Source organism: Musa acuminata, chromosome BXJ1-11, assembly GCF_036884655.1.
Source record: "Musa acuminata AAA Group cultivar baxijiao chromosome BXJ1-11, Cavendish_Baxijiao_AAA, whole genome shotgun sequence".
Taxonomy (NCBI): Eukaryota; Viridiplantae; Streptophyta; class Magnoliopsida; order Zingiberales; family Musaceae; genus Musa; species Musa acuminata.
This window is the reverse complement of record NC_088337.1, coordinates 1479935-1502344: the sequence shown is the minus strand read 5'-3', so window position 1 is coordinate 1502344 and position 22410 is coordinate 1479935. Positions and strand designations below refer to the sequence as shown.

At 39.7% G+C, this 22410-nt stretch overlaps 2 protein-coding genes across 2 annotated transcripts; one reads left to right on the top strand and one right to left on the bottom strand.

Moving 5' to 3' along the window:
- The first annotated feature begins 588 nt into the window (after positions 1–588).
- On the top strand, positions 589–19414 carry LOC135596786 (RNA polymerase II C-terminal domain phosphatase-like 1). Its single transcript, XM_065088919.1, has 17 exons — positions 589–994; positions 4051–4527; positions 4867–5077; positions 5295–5452; positions 5555–5625; positions 5743–5848; positions 5947–6030; positions 6121–6672; positions 6764–6827; positions 8272–8405; positions 8472–8525; positions 9066–9162; positions 13104–13336; positions 13419–13505; positions 15482–15547; positions 17524–17597; positions 18951–19414. Exons 1-17 carry the CDS (start codon positions 737–739, stop codon positions 19006–19008), a joined length of 2784 nt encoding a protein of 927 aa, XP_064944991.1. The 5' UTR covers positions 589–736; the 3' UTR covers positions 19009–19414.
- Positions 19415–20194: 780 nt separating this feature from the next.
- On the bottom strand, positions 20195–22051 carry LOC135596787 (protochlorophyllide reductase-like). Its single transcript, XM_065088920.1, has 5 exons — positions 21893–22051; positions 21711–21812; positions 20998–21520; positions 20557–20915; positions 20195–20468 (listed from the first exon to the last, which is right to left on the bottom strand). Exons 1-5 carry the CDS (start codon positions 21953–21955, stop codon positions 20313–20315), a joined length of 1203 nt encoding a protein of 400 aa, XP_064944992.1. The 5' UTR covers positions 21956–22051; the 3' UTR covers positions 20195–20312.
- Positions 22052–22410: the final 359 nt, after the last annotated feature.

The following is a 22410-nucleotide window of genomic DNA, read 5'->3' as shown; positions in this document are numbered from 1 at the left end:
TCTTATATAATTTCTATCTTTCTATTTTCTTCGTTTAATTTTTAACGTATATACGAAGAACCTATGCCATTTTAAGATACTACACGGATATAGATTTAAAATCAATCGTATAGTATAGCTATTGTTGTTATTATTATTATTATTATTTATTTGCGCCACAGGTTGGTCGAGTCTATTTAAGGCCGTCGCTTTCCGCTCGTCCCCTTCATCTATCGACGCCTAGGGTTTCCGGATTCCTCATCAGTGGCTTCTAAGAAGCACACAGGAAACGGGGAAGAACACCAAGAAACCCCTCGAATCGCTCCCCCACAGAACCGTAAATTTTTTTCGATTCCGAACGGCGGAGGCATTAAACCCCCTCGTGTAACGAATCCGAGCCGCCCGCGAGCAACTCCCGACCGCAGGACAGATTAAAGAACTTTTTTCGTAAGAACAGATCTATCTTTTAAGAACCTCGAATTCCAGATTTGCAACGCTTGAAAGTTGAAATTGGACCTCAGAAAGTTTTGATCTTTTGATACAGGAGTGAAGAAGACCCGAACTATAATTTCTTCTTCTTCTTCTTCTTCTTCTTCTTCTTCTTCTTCTTCTTGTGCTGGAACGATCCAAGACCCATCCTTTCTTGTGACCTTCTGTTAGACCGGACATTGAATTCCACAACTGTTACCTAGATCTGTTGGTCTTGTTGAAGGATTTTTGGTCTTGATCGACAAAATCTCATCTTGATCTCGTAAAAATGTTTAAATCTGCTGTTTACTACGAGAACTCCTTTTGTGGGGAGGTGCAAATTTATCCCCAGAATCCGAACATCGGCTCAAGGATCAGGGAGATCCGGATCTCCCATCTCTCGCCTTCCAGCGAGCGGTGCCAACCGCTCGCCCTTCTACATACCGTCGCCTCCGGCGGCGTCTGCATCAAGGTGGAGTCGACGTCAACATCAACCGATGATTCGCCACTATTCCGTTTGCACACTACTCTCGCCAGAGAGAATAAGGTATTATTCCCCAAAAGGCAACAAATAATAGAACTAAATATTTTTATGACAGGATGATTAATAGTGAATCCTAGTGGAACGACTTGAATCACTTTGTGATATGTATTTTCATAAGCGAATATGCTAGTGAATTTCACTTGTATTGATCTGATTAGGCTGAGTTTGAAACAAATTTGCTGTACTAAATCTTTATTGGATTGGAATTAGTCAAGTAACACAATGCCTTATGGTTACAGAAACAAGATCTGTACTATAATTTTTTCAGCTACCGCATCTGGATCTGGGTTAAAAAAGGATTGCAGTTAAAAAATATTTTTAATCACTATATACTAAATTGGTTCCTGATGAGACTAACAATGTAATAGAAGCACAATTTTTTTTGCATATGTTATTTTTTCTTGGTGTTATTTTAAATGAATCTAGACTAGCTTCCCTTCAGTGCAATCAGCTCTTAATGATCATTGCAACTAATAAAATTTTAGTATTCGTTTGCTTTCTCATGATGCAGATCAAATATTTTTGACAACTTTTTTTGACATGTATGTTAAGCTTTTAGTGATGGTTGTTTATTTAGAACTTCCTGCATAAATTTTAGGCCCCTTCGTCAAGTTAGATAATATATATAGATTGGTTTTGGCATCTTATTGATAGCTTGGTCCAAAACTTGACATATGAGCAATTGAGGTTATCAGTTAATTCAGGTAAAACTAGAAACTCATTAGCTAGTAAAGTAAATCTATTGATATTGGTTGTCAATTTTGTTCCTAGGTTATCACTTTTTTGTTTCAGCATAAGTTGTACGCCTCTGGAAAGTAAATTCCAGTTTCGGTAGATTAGTTATTATCTTATTCCTAATAGTGGAAATGATTGAGTGTCTTTCATCCTTCCCTTTGATAATGTACTGGTTGCTAATTGCCTTGCCTTCAATTCTTGACACTGATAATTAGCTTCGCTAGGTGCTCCTGGAATTATGTTGCATTAAGACTTCCATGGGCAGCTAGATTATTTTAAGGATAATTATTTTTCACGGGTGTCGAAATGACGCTTGGTGATGGACTCGTGATGTAGTTCAACGAACGCAGCTAGTAATGATATTAAAGAATGAAAAGTTTGGAGTATTCAACTGATTAAACTTGTTGATTTTGGTTGTGAAGCAAAGATTGCTCTTGATTGGAACATGCAATGCGAGGTCACTTGGGTTTTCTATGACTGTCAATTTACTATGATATTGTCTTGGTAAAGTTCCTAACTTCCTATGACTCTTTCTTTTAAGCAGAGGTCTGCTTAGTGAACTACATTGTCTTCTTGATGTGCAAATACTTTGTCTGTAATCTACATAGAATAATATATCACTAAAAGCTAATTTTACATAAAAACTGGCATGGTTTACAGAAGGAATTCTATAGATGCACAGGATAGATGAGGTGAATCAATTATGATTAGTGGTTTGAGGAAAGATAAGGGAAAAACTAAGAATACATCATTGGAGGCCATAAAATTAATTTGATGCTATAAGTTTGATTGGTGATATTACCCTTGACAGAGTTAAATGATGGGAAAAACTTCATTTGGTTGATCCCAAATATGTGGATAATTATATAATGATATCTTATTCTTGTTCTTGTCATTGTTGAACTGACATGACCTATAGAACATATCTCACCAGTTACTTCTTTTCTTCTTTTTTTTTTCAAGTTGATGTTCGATATATATTGGCATGTTAAGGGAGAGAGAAGAGGCTCTGTCATAGTATCAACACTATTTTGGTGTGTTATACTGGCACATCTGCTGTAATTTGGCTCTGCTCATTTCAAGGATGATTGTACCATTGTGCAGGTGTTGGATGTGGAGACCAGATTGAGTATAGAGAGTTAATGATTTCATATTTTTGTTAAACTAATAGTTAGTCCATGAGGATAACAGAGTCTGGTCCATACTTCACTGGGTGCAATTAGAAGAAATAGAACTGTCTGACATTAGTTTTGACAGAAAGAAAATATCTCCTTCTCATGACTGGTTTATCCCTGTTTTATAATGCTTCCTTTCAATATCTCTGTCTTCTATTTTGTTTCTTGTAGCTTTTGCTGTCAGAATCTGTTCAACATCTTATTATCTGCCAATAACATATTAGTCGCTATTTGGTTTGTATCCTTCAAAGGGCGAGATCTGAGAAGGGGAAAGGGAAGACTATAGGTTAAGTGCTTGCATGTTCACCTTATACCAATGTCAAAGAACATGCTAGAGCAGAGAATTGATTTCAATCATTCTCCTTATGTCCAGAGTGATAGATGATTCAGAGGCATGTGCTAACAAATGCTATGGCTCTAAAAGTAGATATTTGCAAAGCCTTCATGGAGTTTCTGTTGGTTCAAATTTGTTCTAGAGATGTTTAATGTGATTATACTTTTGGATTCTTGAGCCTCCTTGAAAGGGAGTTAATCATCCAGAGATGTGTCTAATGCCTGATTGAGCGATGTGAAAATCTTGTGAATCAACTAACAATAACTCATGTCAAGTCAGAATAAGAAACATCCAAAATAATTATCTGAACCATGTCTTGGTTCTAGACTAAAACTAAACTTTTCCTTACGGATATATATTTCCTTGTAGGTAGTATGTCCTTATCTTCGATGTTTACCTCTTTGTCAAATTACTTGATGTATTCTTTCTGCTCAAATATCATTTCTTTGTACTTCTTTGACAACAAATTATATATTGGATTTGATATCTTTAGTAAATTTTCTACCTCAATATTGAGTTTGAATATGTAATACTATCCATTTCTATAATTAGTATGATATATTGTGTGGTTTCTTTTGACATTTTAATATGGTTTTACTGATTTGCTTAAAATTAAATTCAAGGCGGTATACCCCTTTCATCCTTCTTTTGTTGGGCATGATTGAGTATGCAGGATTCAAATGTATTGTTCTGCATGTATATTTGTATATATAGTTGAATGTATCTCTATGTGCACTGTACACATCGGCATTGATGTGTTGCAATTTGTAGGTTATCTAATATTTCTTATATTTTGTGTCTTCATTTGCTTGCAGACTGCTGTTGTTCAACAAGGCAAAGAAGAGCTGCACCTCGTGGCCATGACATCCAGAAAGAATCCGATGCCATATTCTTGTTTCTGGGGGTTCAGTGTTCCATCACAATTGTATGAATCTTCTCTGCTGATGCTGAACCTAAGGTGCCTTGGTATCGTGTTCGATCTTGATGAAACTCTTCTAGTTGCTAATACCATGCGCTCATTTGAGGACCGGATCGATGCTCTTCAACGAAAAATAAATAATGAAACAGACCCTCAGCGCGTTGCTGGTATGCTAATGGAGATTAAGCGGTACCAAGATGATAAGTCAATTTTGAAACAATATGCTGAAAATGACCAGGTCAATGAAAATGGAAGGTTGTTCAAGGTTCAATCAGAGATGGTCCCACCTTTGTCTGATAGCCATCAATTGATTGCACGCCCAGTAATACGGTTGCAAGAGAAAAACATCATTCTAACGCGTGTAAATCCATCAGTATGTTTCCTGTCTCATTCTTTATTTTGCAAAATATTAATACACTTGTGTTTCTTCTTTGAACAGAAGCTTTATTCCTAATTTGTGTTATTTTTTCCTGATCATGATATTGAATATTAGCTCTGACAGATTTTAAAGATTATCTAATTTGTAGTTTTCTTCTGGAAGTTCTATATCCTTAAGATTATTTAGTTACACCTATTGTTACTCTACATGCACAGAGAAATCACTGAAATCATTTTGTCTTGGTAACTTCTTGTTTTAAAGAAGTTCATTTCCTGTTTTGTCTTGATAATATCTGCAATCTATAATTAAGGTGGACAAAATCATTTCCTGTAGATACGAGATACGAGTGTTCTTGTTCGATTAAGGCCTTCATGGGAAGACCTCCGGAGCTATCTAACAGCAAGAGGACGGAAGCGTTTTGAGGTCTATGTTTGCACAATGGCTGAAAGAGATTATGCCTTGGAAATGTGGAGGCTTTTAGACCCAGATTCTAGCTTGATTAATTCTTCAAAACTACTTGACCGCATAGTTTGTGTTAAGTCAGGTATGTCATTCATTCATCAAGCCTTTACATATTGCATGGTATAATTTTTTGTATGCTATACCCTCTGCATGTTTTTTTTATGAAAGAGGCCACGTTAAGCAATTGTTCGAGGAATTCTCTGCATTTTTTTGGACAATATTTGTTTTCTGTTTTTATATATATTTTGTTCTCTAGCAATATAATTCTCATATGTCGGTATTGGCTTATCTTCTGATAGGCTCAAGAAAGTCGCTGCTCAATGTCTTTCAAGATGGAATCTGCCATCCGAAGATGGCACTTGTGATTGATGATCGTCTAAAAGTCTGGGATGAAAAAGATCAATCACGGGTTCATGTTGTCCCTGCTTTTGCCCCATATTATGCTCCTCAAGCAGAGGTAAGATGGTCACTATGTGAATAAGCTGTTCATCAGCTTGATTTCATGTAGATCTTAATTTTTCCATTATGCTTAAAGAGACTTTATCTCAACATTTTGTAGGCCAATAGCACCATCCCAGTTTTATGTGTTGCGAGAAATGTTGCCTGTAATGTCAGAGGTGGTTTTTTCAAGTAAGTGATACTGCATTGTTGATTGCGGTTAGCCTTATCAAATTGCACACATTGAAATGGCTGTTCTTTTAGATCCTTATAAGTCATCTGACATGGTAACTCTTTGTTTTCCTGTAGGGCTTTTGATGAAGGAATATTACCACGAATAAGTGAAATTTTATATGAAGATGAAATGAAAGATATTCCACCTGCTCCAGATGTGGGCAACTTCTTGATATCAGAGGTAAAAGTTCACTTTTCTTTAATTTCCAAGTACCGTGGAGACTTGTTTTACCTTTCTTTCTTTATCTTTTTCCTCTCAATTTTCTTAATTTGATTCAGGATGACACTTCGACATCAAATGTAAACAAAGACCAGTCATGTCACAATGGCATGGCAGATGCAGAGGTTGAGAGAAGATTGAAGGTTTTTTTTTCTTGTTGAGCTCTTCTTAGTTTTGTGCTTTGATATATATAAAAGCAGTTACGAATACATCTTCATTTGAATCTTGTTCAGGAAGCAAGTTGCAGTGTCCAAGCTGTTCATCCCATGGTCACTAACTTTGTGCAGCGACCAGTATCTTCTCAACATGTTGCTTCTTCATTTGGTACTTCACTGACTGCTATGCAGATGATGGTGCCTTTACCTAATGATCAAGGCTCTCAGTCTGTTGCAGTAGGTAGGCCTTTGGGCCAATTGGCCTTTCCAGAACCTAGCTTTCAAGGCTCTCCTTCTAGGGAAGAGGGTGAGGTTCCTGAATCAGAACTAGATCCAGACACAAGGAGAAGGCTTCTCATATTGCAACATGGTCAAGATACGAGAGAACCTCCTACCTCTTTTCCTATGAACCCCCCGCTTCATGTCTCAATTCCTTCTGTACAACCACAAGGAAGTTGGTTTCCGTCGGAAGAAGAGATTAAACCAAGACAAGAAAACACAGCATCAAAAGAGTTTATCAGAGAACTAGATCATGCACGGTATAAAAAACAGTTTAGGCATCCATCTTTCATGCATGGCGGAGAGAACTCTGTTCCTTACGATAGAGTTCATGAACCTAGAAGATCACCTGTACGGTAACTTGCTTGTTATCTGTTGACAGTTAGATGTTGAAGTGCATAATTTTCAGCAGTTTGATACGTAAACTTGTTTTATGATTCAGTTGAATAATGGAGGCGACTGTGTGTGGCAAAATAATTCCTTGTCAAACTTCAATTCCTTTAAAGGTACTGCACATGGTTGAAGGCTGTGTTTCCATTTGTCTGTTATGTTTTGGATTTTATTGTTTTCTGTTCTAATTTTGTACAACTGCTGTTATTTATTATGTTGATAAATGTCATCCTTTTGTTAATTAGATTTTTTTTGTTCTTTTAACTCTGTACACATTAAATCTTTTTCCTAGAAGAGGAAGAAGAGGTGTCTCGAAATAGGCAGTGTTGTGAGGAGTCGTGTTGCAGCTCTGCTTGGTTTGGTCCGACCAGTAATACTGGCTGAATCATACTGAACCGATCGGTTTTGCAAACCTTGTTTGAAAGAACCCTAATGGGAAGTTCTTGCTTGCTAGTTCAAAAAAATTAGTTTATATAAGTGCACAAAATTACTGAAATAGTTATTGTGGAAGCAAGAATACAGGATGGAAATGTTATCATCAGAATAAAAAGTGGCATACAAGTTAGTTGTTGCAAGCAACACCAACATGTACAAAGGTGCAGCTGAACAGGTGAACTTGAAGAGCCACATGTTTAGCTATTTTGGACTGAAGACGGGAATTAATTACATGAACCTCTCTACATCTATATTCACCATGGATGCATGAACTTCACACATGGCTTAATGGATCACAAAACCAGATCTTTCAATGTTAAAAATCTTGGCAGATGCAATATTAGACTATTTGAGAGAATTTTCCACCCAAATACGGTGGAGTTTTAGTTTGATAGTTGGCCTTCTTGTGTCATTCAGTTGTAAGAATTCAAAATTGTTGCATGTAACAGTAAGTTGACTGATTTTATCCATGGATAGAATTTTTTTTTCTTCTCCTGGTCTTAACTATCAACAGTCTTTAGTGACTAGGTTTGCCGACTTTTCTCTTCTATGGATAGCTCCTTTTCTTCTGGATGACTTTGGCAAATATTGGGACCTTTATGAAACCTTTGATAGAAACATAGTAATGTACCATTTTCTTAGATCTGTGCATAGTCTTCACCTGTAGGATGTGTAGTAATTGTATGATAGAAGGAATGGCAGGCTGACAGTGCCTCTCAAGTTGGCTATCACAAAGGACATCATTGAGCATGGATCTTTCATTGCAGGCTGGGAATTAGCAAGCACTTGAGGATGTTCAATGTCTTTAGGGTTTGAAGCTCATACTAGCCAAATTAGAGGTGAATAGAGCATAAAGAAAGGGATTTAAAGGCTGAATTTTTGTGGTAGAGCAGTTTAAAAAATTACCTTTGGTTCATGTTCCTTGGTTATGAAACAAGTGCAAGATTCTTCCCATATTGACAATTGCCTTGGTGACTTGGTCCATTGACTGTTGTTCGATAGAAGCCTGCTGTTTGTACAGGAACTTGCTTTCTACAAATTTTTGTTTATTAAGTTAATTAAGATGATGACATTATTCTTGGACATAATTGACATGCTGTTTTCAACCAAACTTGCAACATGAAGGTGACAAGGTGCCTATGGGGCGAAACTTTTCAAGCTACAAAGATGCCCAGTTTGAAACCAGACAGGCTACTATAAAGCAGGCAGAATCTCCTGCTGGAATTTTACAGGAAATAGCGATGAGATGTAGAAATAAGGTATTTTTCTGAATTGTGCTGTATAAATTTGAAGAAGTTAATTAATCTTTTTCTACTTCTATGTAGGTGGAGTTTCGAAGCACTCTTTGTCATACTGCAGAACTGCAGTTTTCAATTGAGGTATTAAGACAATCTGGTCGAGAAGTTTTAGAAGCTATATACCATTCCTGTATTTTCTTTTTTTCATTGATCATAGGTGTTCCCTAGGTTTATTTTATGTGAAGTTTCTTTTTTGAAAAAATAATTTGATGTGCTTATCATTTACTCACTTTGATTTAGAACCATATATAAAGATTTAATAAATAAACTACGTTGCTGGCTTGTTATCTTTTAGTATGGGTGTTTTGTCTCATTTCTTAATAAGACATGTAAGGAAGGTGCCATTACCAACCATGAAACAATAATGAACTTATAGATCGATTTGGAGGGTTCCTATTTAATGTGCAGCTTACTCCTTTTGGGAATAGGACAGTGTTGACTTATTACATGTGAACGGGATTTCTTTGTTAGTTCTATTTTATTCGCTAAATGGTGGATGCTCAGGCTTTTCTTAATAATGTTTATACTTCATAGTGACTATTGCTCTTTTTGCTTGTTTTGGTCATTGAGAATAAAATTATTATTTTGGAATGTCAATTATTCATGATATATTCTTTGCAGGTTTGGTTTGTTGGAGAAAAGTTAGGTGAGGGGGTTGGCAAAACGAGGAAAGAAGCCCAACATCGAGCTGCTGAGATCTCCGTTCGGAATTTGGCTGGTATGCTTTTGTTGTTTATATTAGTTGGATATTAGTTAAAATAAACCGTGATGTTATCAGACAAAGCACACCTTATTTGATGGTTTTTTTATAGTATGTATAATATCTTAAACCAAATTAAATCTATAAACAATTGTTTTCTTAAATATCCATTTTTATACAATGGATTATGTTTATGATATTGGCAATTAGATCATTAGAAATTGCTTATCCAAGGAGGGCCCATGGGTGATCTTTTATGCTTGGCTCGACGGTGTATTGGGTGACTTTCGATGCTTATTTTGAGGGAGGCATAGTGATATTTGATGCTTAGCCCAAGGAGAATGCATACGGTAACTTCGAGGAGCACGCATTAGATGATCTTCGATGCTTATCCCGAGGAGGGCATATTAGATGATCTTCAATGCTTAGCTGGAGAAGGGCGTATCGGGTGATCTCGATGCTTAACCTGAGAAGGACACAATGAATGATCTTTGATACTTAGCCCAAAGAGTGCAAATCAGATAATTTCGATGTTTAGTTTGAGGAGGGTCCATCGGGTGATCTTTGATGCTCAGCCCGACTATCAGATGATCTTTGATGTTGAGCTTGAAGACCACTTTTAGGATCTGATTTGATAGCAGGATTCTGTTAGTGGTCAACACACATGTTGGTTAACCGCTTTGGTGAGCAAGAAGCTGTGCAAGAAATTGATGAGTGAGAAAGAATGAGCATGAAACTATTTTGAGCAGGAAGGTAAAAAGATGTCTGGTAGGTGAAAGACATATTAGAGCTCGTGTCCAATATAGGGCCCTTGCATCATTAGCTTTTCAAGTCCTCAAAGCCTTTGAGCCTTAGCCTCTAACCTCTCAGCCCTTTCCCTTCTTGAAGCACTTTTCTCTTCTCCTCATTAGGTAGGGTAAAATGACCCCTTTAATTCTTTTGAGTCTCGATCCCTCAGTCGCCGAATGACCGGGGGGGTTAAAGTTGTATCCTCGGGTAGTTTGAGGTCCGGGAGTGTGTCATTGTCTTTATCTTCAGAGGGGACATCGGTCGTCGACTCGAAGGCCGAGAGAGACCTTTAGAACGTAAAAGGTTTTTATGACTAGGACTCCACCCTTATTCTCAAGTTCCTGAAGCGCTTGCACCATAGGTATTTCATCTTGACCAAGTACGAGATGATAGTACCTTTATCAAGATTTGGCCTTATGAGCCGATGTGTAAGTATCTTTGCATGTATGCTAATACGTTCGAGATCAAGCTCTGATTCCCACTCCATCTGCTTATTTCAGTGTGCCTCCACTAGTGGAGGATATTGCCCTCCTGGATGGTGCCCAGCTTGTAACATTGGGGAATGCTGCAACATCAGCATAACCTTGACCATTAATCTCTTTCACACTTGCTTTCGGGTTTGCAAGAGAGCTAATGCACTATCTTGTAGCTTGAGTGGGGCTTAAGATTAAGGGTGCCCCATCCTCCAACAAAGGTTGGAAATGGCGGTTCTTCCTCGAAGGCACGGGTTGGGAATAGGACTTCGATCTTGAATGGTCTGCCCATCCTGTCTCGAATATCCTCGTTCCTGACCTCAAAGGAGAAGGGTTAAATGCTTAAGTTAGTAGAGGGCCTCTCCATTTTCTTAGCCATCAAAATGATTGATGAAGATTGGTTAATCCAAGGATTACAATATCGAATGATACCGCTTGTACCGGTCCACCAGTAGATCGGTACGCGGACCGCCCGCTACCGTGCGGTACTGTTGATCTAGCCTCGTATCGGACGATACGGGGCTGTATCGAGCGGTAACGGTCGATATTTCGATTGTCATCGCCTGAAACAAGTCGGTAACGGTCGATTTCGACCGTCGCCGCCCTCTACCAGGTGGTATCAGCCTGGCTGCGGCGAAGGAAGAAGCGTTGAGAGAGAAGAGGGAGAAGGCGCTCGAAGAAGAGGGAGAAGGCGCTCGAAGAAAAGGGAGAATCGGGAGAACCTCGACGCTTCTCGATCCGGCGCCACTCTCCCTCGACGATCCCGATCCAGGAGGTAATGGAGAGACGACGACTCGGCTTCTTTTTTGCTGCGTTCTTCGCCGAAGGCCGGAGACGTCTGCGGCCTTCGACGTCTTTGTCAAACGTCGTAGATGAGGAGAAGACCTCATCTGACATGACGAGGAGAAGAAAAGGATGTGACGTCGTCGAGGCAGCGTATGCCTCATTTTTTTAATTTCTTATATTATTTTTATATTTTTATATATTAATTTTTATATTTTTTTACATTATATATATGTGTATCGAGCGGTATACCCTAGAGTATTGCTCAGTACGCCCGTACCGTATTGTATCGAGCAAAGCTCGAAACGTCGGTATAGTACAAAATTATGAACCTTGGGTTAATCAATGCCAGATTGAGCCTGGGTCCTCCGGTGGTGTCTCCTTTTTCTTGCCTCTTTTGTTGCATGTTGTTTCTTCGATATCCGATACAGTATTCTTCTCTAGGGATGAATCTTATGTTGAGGCAGAAGAAAGGGCCTGCTATAGTTGTCGCCCTGGCCAAGGAGTTTGTTGCCTCAACCGAGTCGTCTTCTGCGTTGGTCGAGGGGACCGAGAGGAGCACGATGGGGGAGGCACCGATTGAGAGTGCGCTGATGTTGCTGACTTCGGCCTTTCGAACAACCAAGTTGCCTAAACTGATATCTTCGGCCACATGCGTTGGTTGTAAAGATTTGTAGTGCCTTAAGTGATCATTGGCCTTGGCCTTATTAATGAGTTTAAGATTTGCACAAAGTTCCTCCTTGGAGGTCACGTTCCTAAATTCTTCTATTTAGAGTGTCAGGAAGATAACCTTGAGTGGTAGGATTGCCTCACAATTGACAATGCACTTCTTGAGGATCTCGATAATGTCTTTGTTGGTCACCTTGGCGAGTTCGTTGGTTTGAGGACAAGCTACTAAATTGAACTTCAAGAGGATGTCCTGCGATTGGCAAAACTCTTGAAACTTGATATTGTCGAATTAGGTGCCATTGTATGTGATAATGGCCCTTGGGATCTTGAACCTTGTAATAATGTTCCTTTACATGAAGTCTTCGACCTGCCTTTTTGTGATATATGCTAGTGGTTCAGCCTCCAACCCCTTGGTGAAATAATCAACCCCCACAATAAGGAACCTGTGCTGACCCCAAGCAAGTTGGATGGGGCCGAGGAGGTCCATCCCCCATTGGGTGAAGTGTTAGTCGTAGTCTATTGGGCTCGGTATTGGATCTGGGTGACTCTTTGGTATCGGTCACACTTTTGTGCATATGCTATGATGCATGGTTTGCCGTACCGATCTGTACCACCCGGTACGGGCGGTACGTACCGGTCCGACAGGCTTCCGGTACGCGGACCGCCTGTTAGAAGAGAGAGGGGGCTCTTGGCATGGTTCTTTTGATGCCCAAGTCAAGCTCCCCAAGTGGGTTTAGAAGAGAGAGAGAGAGAGAGAGAGAGAGAGAGAGAGAGTGCCTGACCTCAATAACTGTGCCAATTTTTACCTTTTATAGTCAGTCCTTCCCTAGTTGCTTACGGGTAGGTAAGTATTTCGTGTAATATTTTCTAATTGGATTCTGCTGTTTCGTATCCATCGATTAAGGTCTTTATCGTTTTTCAGTGACATGGCTGTCATGTGTCAAGCTCCGGATCAACACAAATATTCCCTATATCATTAGTAATTTTTTAGAAAAGAAGTTTGGCATATTCTAGTTGGCTTGAACCTCTATTATTAACTTTTACAAATATTATATTTTGTGATGGTAAACTGACATAATCTAACCTATACACTTCTCGGTACATGCTTAAACAATAATTATTTTAAGTTACACCAATGACCATACTGCTAATTAAAATTTTCATTACATTTTTTAGCCTTTTTTTTATTTTACCTCTTAAAGAACTTTTTCTGTATATCTTGGGTAATCTTAATTTTCATTGCAGATAAATACTTGTCAAATGCTCTCACGGGCCCTAATACTGTGCATGGAGATCTACCTAAGCTGCCTCAAGCCAAAGAAAATGGTCTTTTAAGTGAATTAAATTCATATGGATATCAGCCATGCTCCAGGAATGACCTTTTACTTGTTGCAAGTACGTCAGAAAATTCTCATTCCATGGATCAGAGATTAGAAGGCTCAAGAAGAACATCTTCTATTACTTCTCTCAAAGAACTAGTACGTTACAAGATGTAGGACATTTATGTGTATTCCAAGCATTTGCCCCCTCATATTTATCTCTGCTGTTTCTACATGTTAGTGTGTCATGGAGGGTTTCGACCTTGTTTTTCGAGCTGAACCTTCAACCTCAAATGGTTCAGTTAGTAAAGGGGAAGTGTCGGCACAGGTTATTCTCTAACCTTTATTTTTTACACGTTTTCTGAAATAAAAATGTAATGAATCATGATCCATTACCTGCAGTCTTCATTGACTAAATATCGTGTGGTCAAAAGAAAGTTCATACGATAAGTTGCTTTTCGGAAGAACATAGAAGTTAATTTAATCAAATTTTCTATTGTATCCTCCAACTTCTGGGATCATCGTTGAGGTTCTTTTTATAGCTTCAGTCAATTGACAAGACATGTAGGAATCATGGACCATTTTATGGAGAAAATCTTGGTCTGATAAACTGTGATGGGGCTCACTTTGCTAGCATCTTCGTGCCACATGTTTTGGAAGAATTCTCAGTGGAGAGTGAAATATGTCTGCTGGTAACATTCATGTACAGTTTTTGCTCGAATAATGTAAACAGTAATTGGTGAGGGTGGATTTCAATCACAGAACCTTGAGTTATTGATGACTCAGCGATCAAGTAAAGTGTCACGCAAAAGAAAAAAAGAAAAAGAACAATAAATCATAATTAACCACTTCGCTGGAGCTCCAGTCTCATTCTCTTCTGGTAAGTGAAGTAAGAAAGAAACTTCTAAAGGTCTTCATGCATCAAATTGTCAATGACAGATTCCCAAACTTGTTTTTTGTCTTTCTACTTTTTAAAGTTTAAAGTTTAAACTTTAAACTATATTCAATTGTTCATGATCATATTGACTTAGTTGTGAAAAATGAGAAACACAAGAAAGTCATAGTTGAGAAACATTACTGTTATGTTTTTTCCTTTTAGGGAGACTTGGGAACCAAAGTGAAAGCAGTATCGAGATCAAATATTTTGGGAACACATTTTATGAAAATAGCTGTGAAAATGGACAAACACAAGAAACTCCTAGTTCAGAAACGTTACAATTATTTTTTCCTTTTAGGGACTTAGGAACCAAAAGGAAAGCAGTACCCAGATCAAATATTTTGGTAGCAGCACATTCCATGAAATCTAAAATATGTTCAGGATGGAAATGGGGACCAACCACCAGGAGAAAGTTTGTGTTCAACAATTTGATGATTATAAGAAAATGACCCCACCTCTATGAATATGCAACTTGCTAATTTAGTTCATAGCAGCGACATGCATGAACAAATTTGAACCAACCACAATAGTTTCAAATTTGTTTCCATGTTGTATGATATATAGGGCAAAGTTTTCAGGTAATCTGGTGCATTGGCCCTGTAAGTGTGTGTGTGTGTGTATTTCTAAAAGCTGTCTCTGTGTGAACTATCTGGTTCAGTCTGGTGGAATTGTAAGAATTAATCTATGAATTGGTGACTTTGTTCTCAAAACTTTTTGTTAAGCTTTATACTTGAAGTACTATCTTTCTAAGACTAAGACATTGATTGAATTTGTAAAAAATTGCAACTCTTTCATTTCTATTCAGAACAATATGTTGATTGAGACAAGAGTTCAGCGTGTGCTACATGTTGAAGAAAGCAGTTTAAGATATATCTTGCTACTGGAATGCATGCATTTTTTAGACACCAATTATTTGCACCTTCATTTGTGCTTATTCCCTAAGTAGTGGATTGGAAATTGTTCAGTTGCTTATGTTATACATATGAAAGAAATTCTTCTTCCGTTTTTGGCTTCTCGTATGGAAGTTAAATGACAACAAAAGGATTAAGTGATGTAAATGGTCGATCATACAAACCTTTCAGCTTGCTTCTGTCAACTTTGATTAATGTCACATACTCACATTAACTGAGACTCATGAAGTCTTGTTTGATTTGAAGCTCTTAGGTTATGTATAATAGACTGTCACAAGCTATAAAGAAAGGAAAATAACCTACTGAATTATTGAATTGTGTAAAATGTCCATCTTAACATAGGCTTTGTCCTTCATGTTGAAATCAAAAGCCGGTTCAAGAGTTTAAATGTGACTTCTCTTCTGTTACTATTCTGTTGTTGACCACTATTCATGTTGTCTGGTTATGTTTTTTCAGGTAGAAATAGCAAGACAGATCTTGGGGAGAGGAGTTGGAACAACCTGGGTGGAAGCTAAGCTCCAGGTAGTATGCTTTCCCTTCATCTCTCTCCCCCCCCCCTCCTCCTCTTTCTTTATTTGACTTTGTTCTTTCTTCTCTGTCACTGCAAGGAATTTTGCATCAAAGCACATTTACATTAGGTGGTACTTTGAAGTTTGAAGTGATATTGACATGCTTAGTGCTTAGTACGTGCATGTCTTGGAGGTTCCTTTTAAAAAAATAAGGCAGGTTTTTGGTAGTTCCTCTACAAGTGACTATGCTTCTGCATTACTTGTTGTGTGCGCATGGTTTAAGATAGCTCCAAATGGGGGATTGAGGAGAGAGAGGGAGACAAAGAGATGTATTGGTTAGAAGAGTGTAGAATGAACTGGACAACTTCCTGATCATAACAAGGAGTTTGGCAGGTTTATGGTTCACCATATCATGCCACCATGCATATTGGTCCTTGGTTGGATTGGTATATACCTATCAGTATTGGTGTACCATGTGTTCGTACATCGGAACCTACTGATACAATAAAAAAGACTGAAAAATCATTCGAAATTTAAAAAAATCTAAGCTTAAATTTTATACAAATATATTGGTACATAAATTAAATTTGGTACTTAAGCATGCATTAATAAGCTTCTACCCAATAAAAATGGTAGAATAAGCACGTAAATCATGCAAGAAGACAATACATGGTCAATCTAAGCTAATTCTTCTTAAATACCTCTAAATATGTCTTAATTAATGATTAGTCACTAAGCGATCAAGAATTATCTATATTCTTTGTGCTAATTACATGATGTTAAAGAAAAAATAGACAGATTGATTTCACAAGTCACCTTAAACAAGTTTAATAAAAGTGACAATGAGTGAGAAAATGTGAGGAAGAGTGAGTGAAAGAGGGGGGAGGGAGGGATTTTTATAAGCCCAAAACAGCCCCCAACGATCAATTTGACCATTGGGGGCCGATGTCAATTGAAATTTTGGTTGTATCTAGTGATACATGAGGTGCACCGACCAGTAGACCTCATGTTTCCTACAACCAACCGAAATGGGCTGGTCTGTGTCTCGGCTGGCTCTCGGATCAGAACTTATCTGATGGTATGGCAGTCCATGGGGAGGTGACTAATGATGTGTGATATGTGGTAGGAATTGAGGACATGAGCAATCCTAGTTTTGTAACTGGTAAGGAATGAGAAAGCAAGCAATCATTTAACTGAATAGGGAGATTTGGGATGCATCTGTGTTTATCTTAGATAACTCGCTATTCTATACTCAAGCCGGGTTGCTAAACACTTGAAATTGAGTGTGATTTGAATTAGAGTCAGGATGAGTTTCTATGTTGGTTTTAATCCATGTCAATAATACCTGAACTAAAATCTGCTGGAAACTGGATTGGTTATGGGCAAGGTATGCAATATCGTACCGTATCGGTGTTTAGAGGTTGGCTCGGTACGGTACGGTACCATGTACTGTTCGGTACACCAGGGCATACCGAGTGGTTTTAAATATTTTTCCTCTTATTGTAGAACTATAACAGTACTACACTGTCTTACTGTAGCACTGTAGCACGCTCCATCCAGTAGCGGACAGTACTATTCAAAATTGCATACCATGGTTATGGGTTCGCTGAAGCTAAATCCCTCCACTTGCAGCCCTAGATTTGGGTTGAAATTCAGAACAGAAGGTCAATTTGTTCAGATTTGGACTTTTTTTCTGTTGATTAGCCAAATTAGACATTGTTCTGTTGATTCCAATTTTCTACATGATCAATAAAAGGCGTTTCTGTAATTTTCTCGGTCTATGACTTAAAACCTTAATTTTTCCAAGAGTGGTTCTTTTGTTGTTGCTTCTAGCAGATCTTGTTTTATCTTCCTCTTTTGCAAGTGGTACTCCTGAGACAAATTGACCAAGTGCAACATGGTCTTCAGTGCACACTTAAGATACTGATGTAGCTCTTGTTTAAACTCAATAAAATCTAGTTCAATCTTGACTTTGCATCTTTTCTACAGGCTGCTGAACAAGCTCTTGGAACTTTGAGGTCCATGCTTGGTCAATTCACTCAAAAACGCTCTAGTTTACCAGGGTGAGTTTTTTTTTTTTTTTTTTCATTTTTTTCATTTTTTTGGTTAGAGTGCCTAAATATGCACTTTCTTTTGCCGAAGAACTTTTTAAAAGTGGAAGAAATAATGATAGTTCTTAAGACATTTAGAAAATATGATGTATAATAAAAAGAATTTCAATGGTAAAGTAAATGAGTATATGGTTTTTTATTAGATGATTTTCCAACAGTCAATAATGTGTACAAGAACAAAGTCATAACAGGAAAAGACAGTTGTTAAATATTTATTAATTGACTGTTCAATGATTTTATTGGTCTGTGGATACCATACATGTAGTTGGTTCTCGGTTTGCCTAGAGTATTACACCAAGAAACATGATTATTTTCTTCAGTTTGTCAGCTAGTTTTAGAGATTTGCTTAATTTCTTTTTGTTATCCCAACTAATTCTAATGTTTGAAATCCTTACAAGTTTTATTAAATGAAGTCTTGGATGGTTTGGACCAAGGACTGCCATACCATCTGAAACGGGTACAAAATGGGCAGTATGAGCCGGTCTGGGCATGGATCAGTACGTGGACGACCCCCGTTTCGAGCAGTCTTGTCCAAATCAGGAAAAAATAAAAAAACCGAGAACAGTGATGGGCCGTCCAACTCAGTATTTAAAAAAAAAAACCTAAAATAGCAACTGGGGCTCGCCAATGGTAGTCACCTTCTCGCAATGCTGCTGTCGCTGCTGCTGCTTTTCGAGCCTTCTTCTCACCGCTGCCGTCTTCTTGCAACGTCGTTTCGCTGCCGCTGCTGCCATTTATTACTATCTCCTTTTCTTCCTCTCCTTTTTTCTTCCTCCAGTGTCTTTCCTTTTTTCTTTTCTTCCTTCTTCCTCTTCCTCCACTGTCTTTCCTTTTTCCTTCTTCATACTTTCTTCCTCTTCCTCCACGGTCTATCCTTCCTCTTCTCCTTTTTCTTCCTCTCCAAATTTCCATATCTACTAGTGTATCGATGGATGATACATCGGTACTGACTGGTATGTTTCGGTCCAACCAGATCACCGAAATGGGTCCGGTACCCAAAACGGTGATCCTTGCTTTGGACGGCTGTTCCATTTACAAAATTTTCTTGAATCTTCTAATTGCTGGAAACTTAATCATGGAATCTTGCGGACGCCTGATGCATGTTTACTTTGCTAATGTAAAACCATTGAAAGTGTACTGCAACTTTTAATGGGTTCATGATTCATACTTCTTTTTCTAAATAGAAAAAGTCATGATCACTAGTAATGTCTCCTTCTAGTTCTCACCTCCAGCTTGCCTCGCTTTCTACAGTAATTATATTTCCAGTTGCTTGACATCTTTCTCTTGTTTTTTCTTTATTCTCAGGTCAATGTCAATAACAGCGAACAAGCGGTCCAAGCCAATTTTCACGGATGCTGCATAGATTTCCCATCTTCTGGGTGATACTCTAAAAGTGAAATTCCAGTGCCTCGAGGACTATGCTACAACTTCAATGGTTCTCTGCTAAAATACATGGTCGCAGAAAGAGCAAGGACACCAAGCCCTGACGACACCGAGCAGTCTTCTCCACAAAGTTGATAGAGCTATATCTCATGCATTTTTGGGCACCTCAATCAGAATATCTCATCTGGAAGCATGTGTTTTACATATCGCTGCTAATTATATGTTTCTGTGATGATTACTGTTTGGGATCACTCCACCGATTGAACCTTTCAATTGTGGGGACAATGTTTGAAGTTATAGTAGTATCACCTGTTGCTGATACACCTTGTTGCCTCGTACTTCCGAGATCCCAAAAACTATTAAGATCACCAGAGTTGCATCATTGATTTTTTTTTTTTATGGTTCCAACATTATCTAGTTTGTGATGATCAGATTGGAGGGAAATGAATCACCTTCCAGTCAAGAAAGTCATTATTTGTAAACATTCATCATTTGCCAACAGCGAGTTTTATCGAGTCGATAGAGTGCTTTAACCTACTCCACGGCTCTGATTCAATGCTCAAGTGGGAATCTTGTCCTGTGTTCACTTGAAGCAGCATGTCACTGCCATGAAACTGTTGATGTTGTTCGATGGTGGGTGCATTAACGTCATCTTCTATAACTCGATGTTATTGCACAACCGAAGACTTGTCCAACAAACAGCTGCAGAGTTGCGTTCCGGAGAAGCCATATCGGATGAGGTTAAAGGAGGGGGGATTGGCTTCGGTAGTTGTTGAAATGTATAGACTGCAAGCCTTTGGGGGCTTACTGTAATCTGCATACAATGCCGATCTGTCAAAGCTTGTGTTTACCTTTGTGATTACTCTAATGGTAATGGAGAAATGACATGATTTCATTGAGACTTTTGTCGATGAAAAGCTTAGGCTTACTCCTATAAAGTGAGAACATGAACAGAAGTTGCAAATGAACAACCTCAAATTTGAACACTGAAAAGGTCTAAAGGAATCACCCTTACTTTCTGTTTCATACATGCCAATAGATAGCTCTCTCTCTCTCTCTCTCTCTCTCTCTTATGGGGGTAGTAACCATTGTTTTCTATTAGCATTCATGGAGAAGCTAAAGCTCCCCTTTCCTCTACGAAAGATTGATTTGCAGATAACATAACATTGGGCTCATAATATCTTTATTTTCTCGTCAGCTCAAAATTTTCAACAACGACTACGACAACAGTGATCTTTGCATGGCGCACACACACACTTTGGACCAAATCATCTGCTACTAATCCTACGCCAAACCTACCAGCTTCTCACTTAGCTGCCACAGCCTCTGAGCCTTCTCAGGATCACTGGCTTCCTCCGACAACTGGTTCTCGAACGACGCCGAGTTATTGTTCCAGCTCCAGTACACGCCGGACTTAGTCAAGCTTGGATCAATCACCACCTGAATCGAAGAACACAGCCGGATTCCGAAAGGATCGTCGTTAGTAATCCACCATGTTTTCTGGTGTCAGCCAAGGAGACGACGTTACCTGTGCGAGTCTTTTGCCTGCTTCCTCCTCGGAGACGAAGCCTTTGGTGATGTACTTTTGGAAGGGAGGAAAGAGGAGGCGGAACAAAGCGACGTGCTCCCTGAAGAGCCCGGTGGTGGCGATGCAACCGGGGTAGAGGGAGGCAAATGTGACCCCGGTCTCCTCGTGGAACCGCCTGTGGAACTCCTGCATCGTGAGCATGTTGCAGACCTTGCTGTCCTTGTACGCCTTGGCGCCGTCGAACTCGCCTCCGTCGATCATGGTGGAGCCGCCGAGCCCATTCAATCCCCCCGCGAGCCCTCGCAGGTCTCCCAGGTTTGCTTTCGGGGGTATGTTCCCGGCCAAGGTGTTGGTGTTCCCTGGGCACCGGCAAGCACACACGGAGAAGCTCGAGTTAGCGATGCGCCTCGTTCCAAGGAATGTATCGGGTTCAGGTCGTACCTGTGATCGAGCCGACGATGATGAGACGTCGGGAGGGGTAATCCGATTCCTTGAGGTCCTCGAGGAGTTCTCGGGCGAGGAGGAAGTGGCCTAGGTGGTTGACTCCGACGCTCATCTCAAAGCCGTCGGCGGTGAAGGTCGGCTCTTTGGCGGTGGGGAAGTAGACGGCTGCGTTGCACACGAGGACGTCGAGGGGCAGCCCGCTCTGCCGGAAGTTCCTGACGAACTGGCGGACGCTGTCGAGGGACGCCAGGTCGAGGTGCATGACCTGGTAGTTCTCCTTGGCCATGCCGGCCGACTTGGCCGCCTTCTCGGCCTTGAGGAAGTCGCGGCACGCCATGATCACATTCCATCGTCCCGTCTCGGCCAGTGCCTTAGCGGTGGCAAGGCCGAGGCCGGAGGAGGCCCCCGTGACGATCACGTTGCCCTTCCTCAGCGTCTTCTTCCCATCCGGGGCGGAGCTTTTGACCCCCGGGGTTGTAGTTGCAGTCTGAGCTCTGATTCCGGCTGAAAGATTATTCCTCTGCATTTGATTCAACATGAACGAGCTAAATGAGTTCTCCGAACAAAGAATTCTACTACCTCTGCTTTCTTCCTGATGCTAATTAGATGTTCTTAACTAGAGCAGAACAATTTGCTTTGAGTCAATCTTGTAACAATAAACACAATATGCAGAAGAACCACAAACTTCCAGCAAACTAAAACCCTCATACCTTGTGGCTCCTGAGAACCGAGGAACTGAAGTCCGACTTCATGGTTTCAGACAGAGACACACCCAAGAAAGCCGAGTCCTTCGCACCTCCATTAGCCTTTCCCTGCACCACCGAACAAGAAAGTTATAGCTCACATATCTGCTTCGGAAAGAAGGGTAAGAACAGAATCAGCAAGCTCACACCTCCTTGTGAGCTGAGAGAGCCGAAGGAAGAAACGAAGCCTGAAGCGCCATTGTGCTGCTCATGGAACCGATGGTTGCAGGAGGAGGAGGAGCAACGGCAGCAGGGTTTTGTAGTGCCGCTGGATCGAGGGGATAAGGTGATAGAATCCGGGCCAACTTGGCGCGGAATCGGCCAATGAGGGTTCTTCCTTTGGATTGCACCCGTGGCCGTATTTTTATGGCTCATCTCGTTGTGGATCGACCTGTAGATCTGTAGATGTCGTTGTGGATCCACCTGTAGATTTGGTCGTTCTGGGCCGAGATGCATAGCCCTTCTCCAGCCAATAATGGAGCATGGGAGGGCACTGTTGATGAGCTGAGCTGAGCTGATGTCCTTTTGTCGAGCGCTTGCTGCACAGCTTATTAATTATAATTATTTAGATAATGTTGATATTTTTGTCAATAACGCATCTCTTGTTCATTATTATTTTCAATAAAGATTATTCATGCCTATTATGAAAGTTTTACAAGCATTTTAT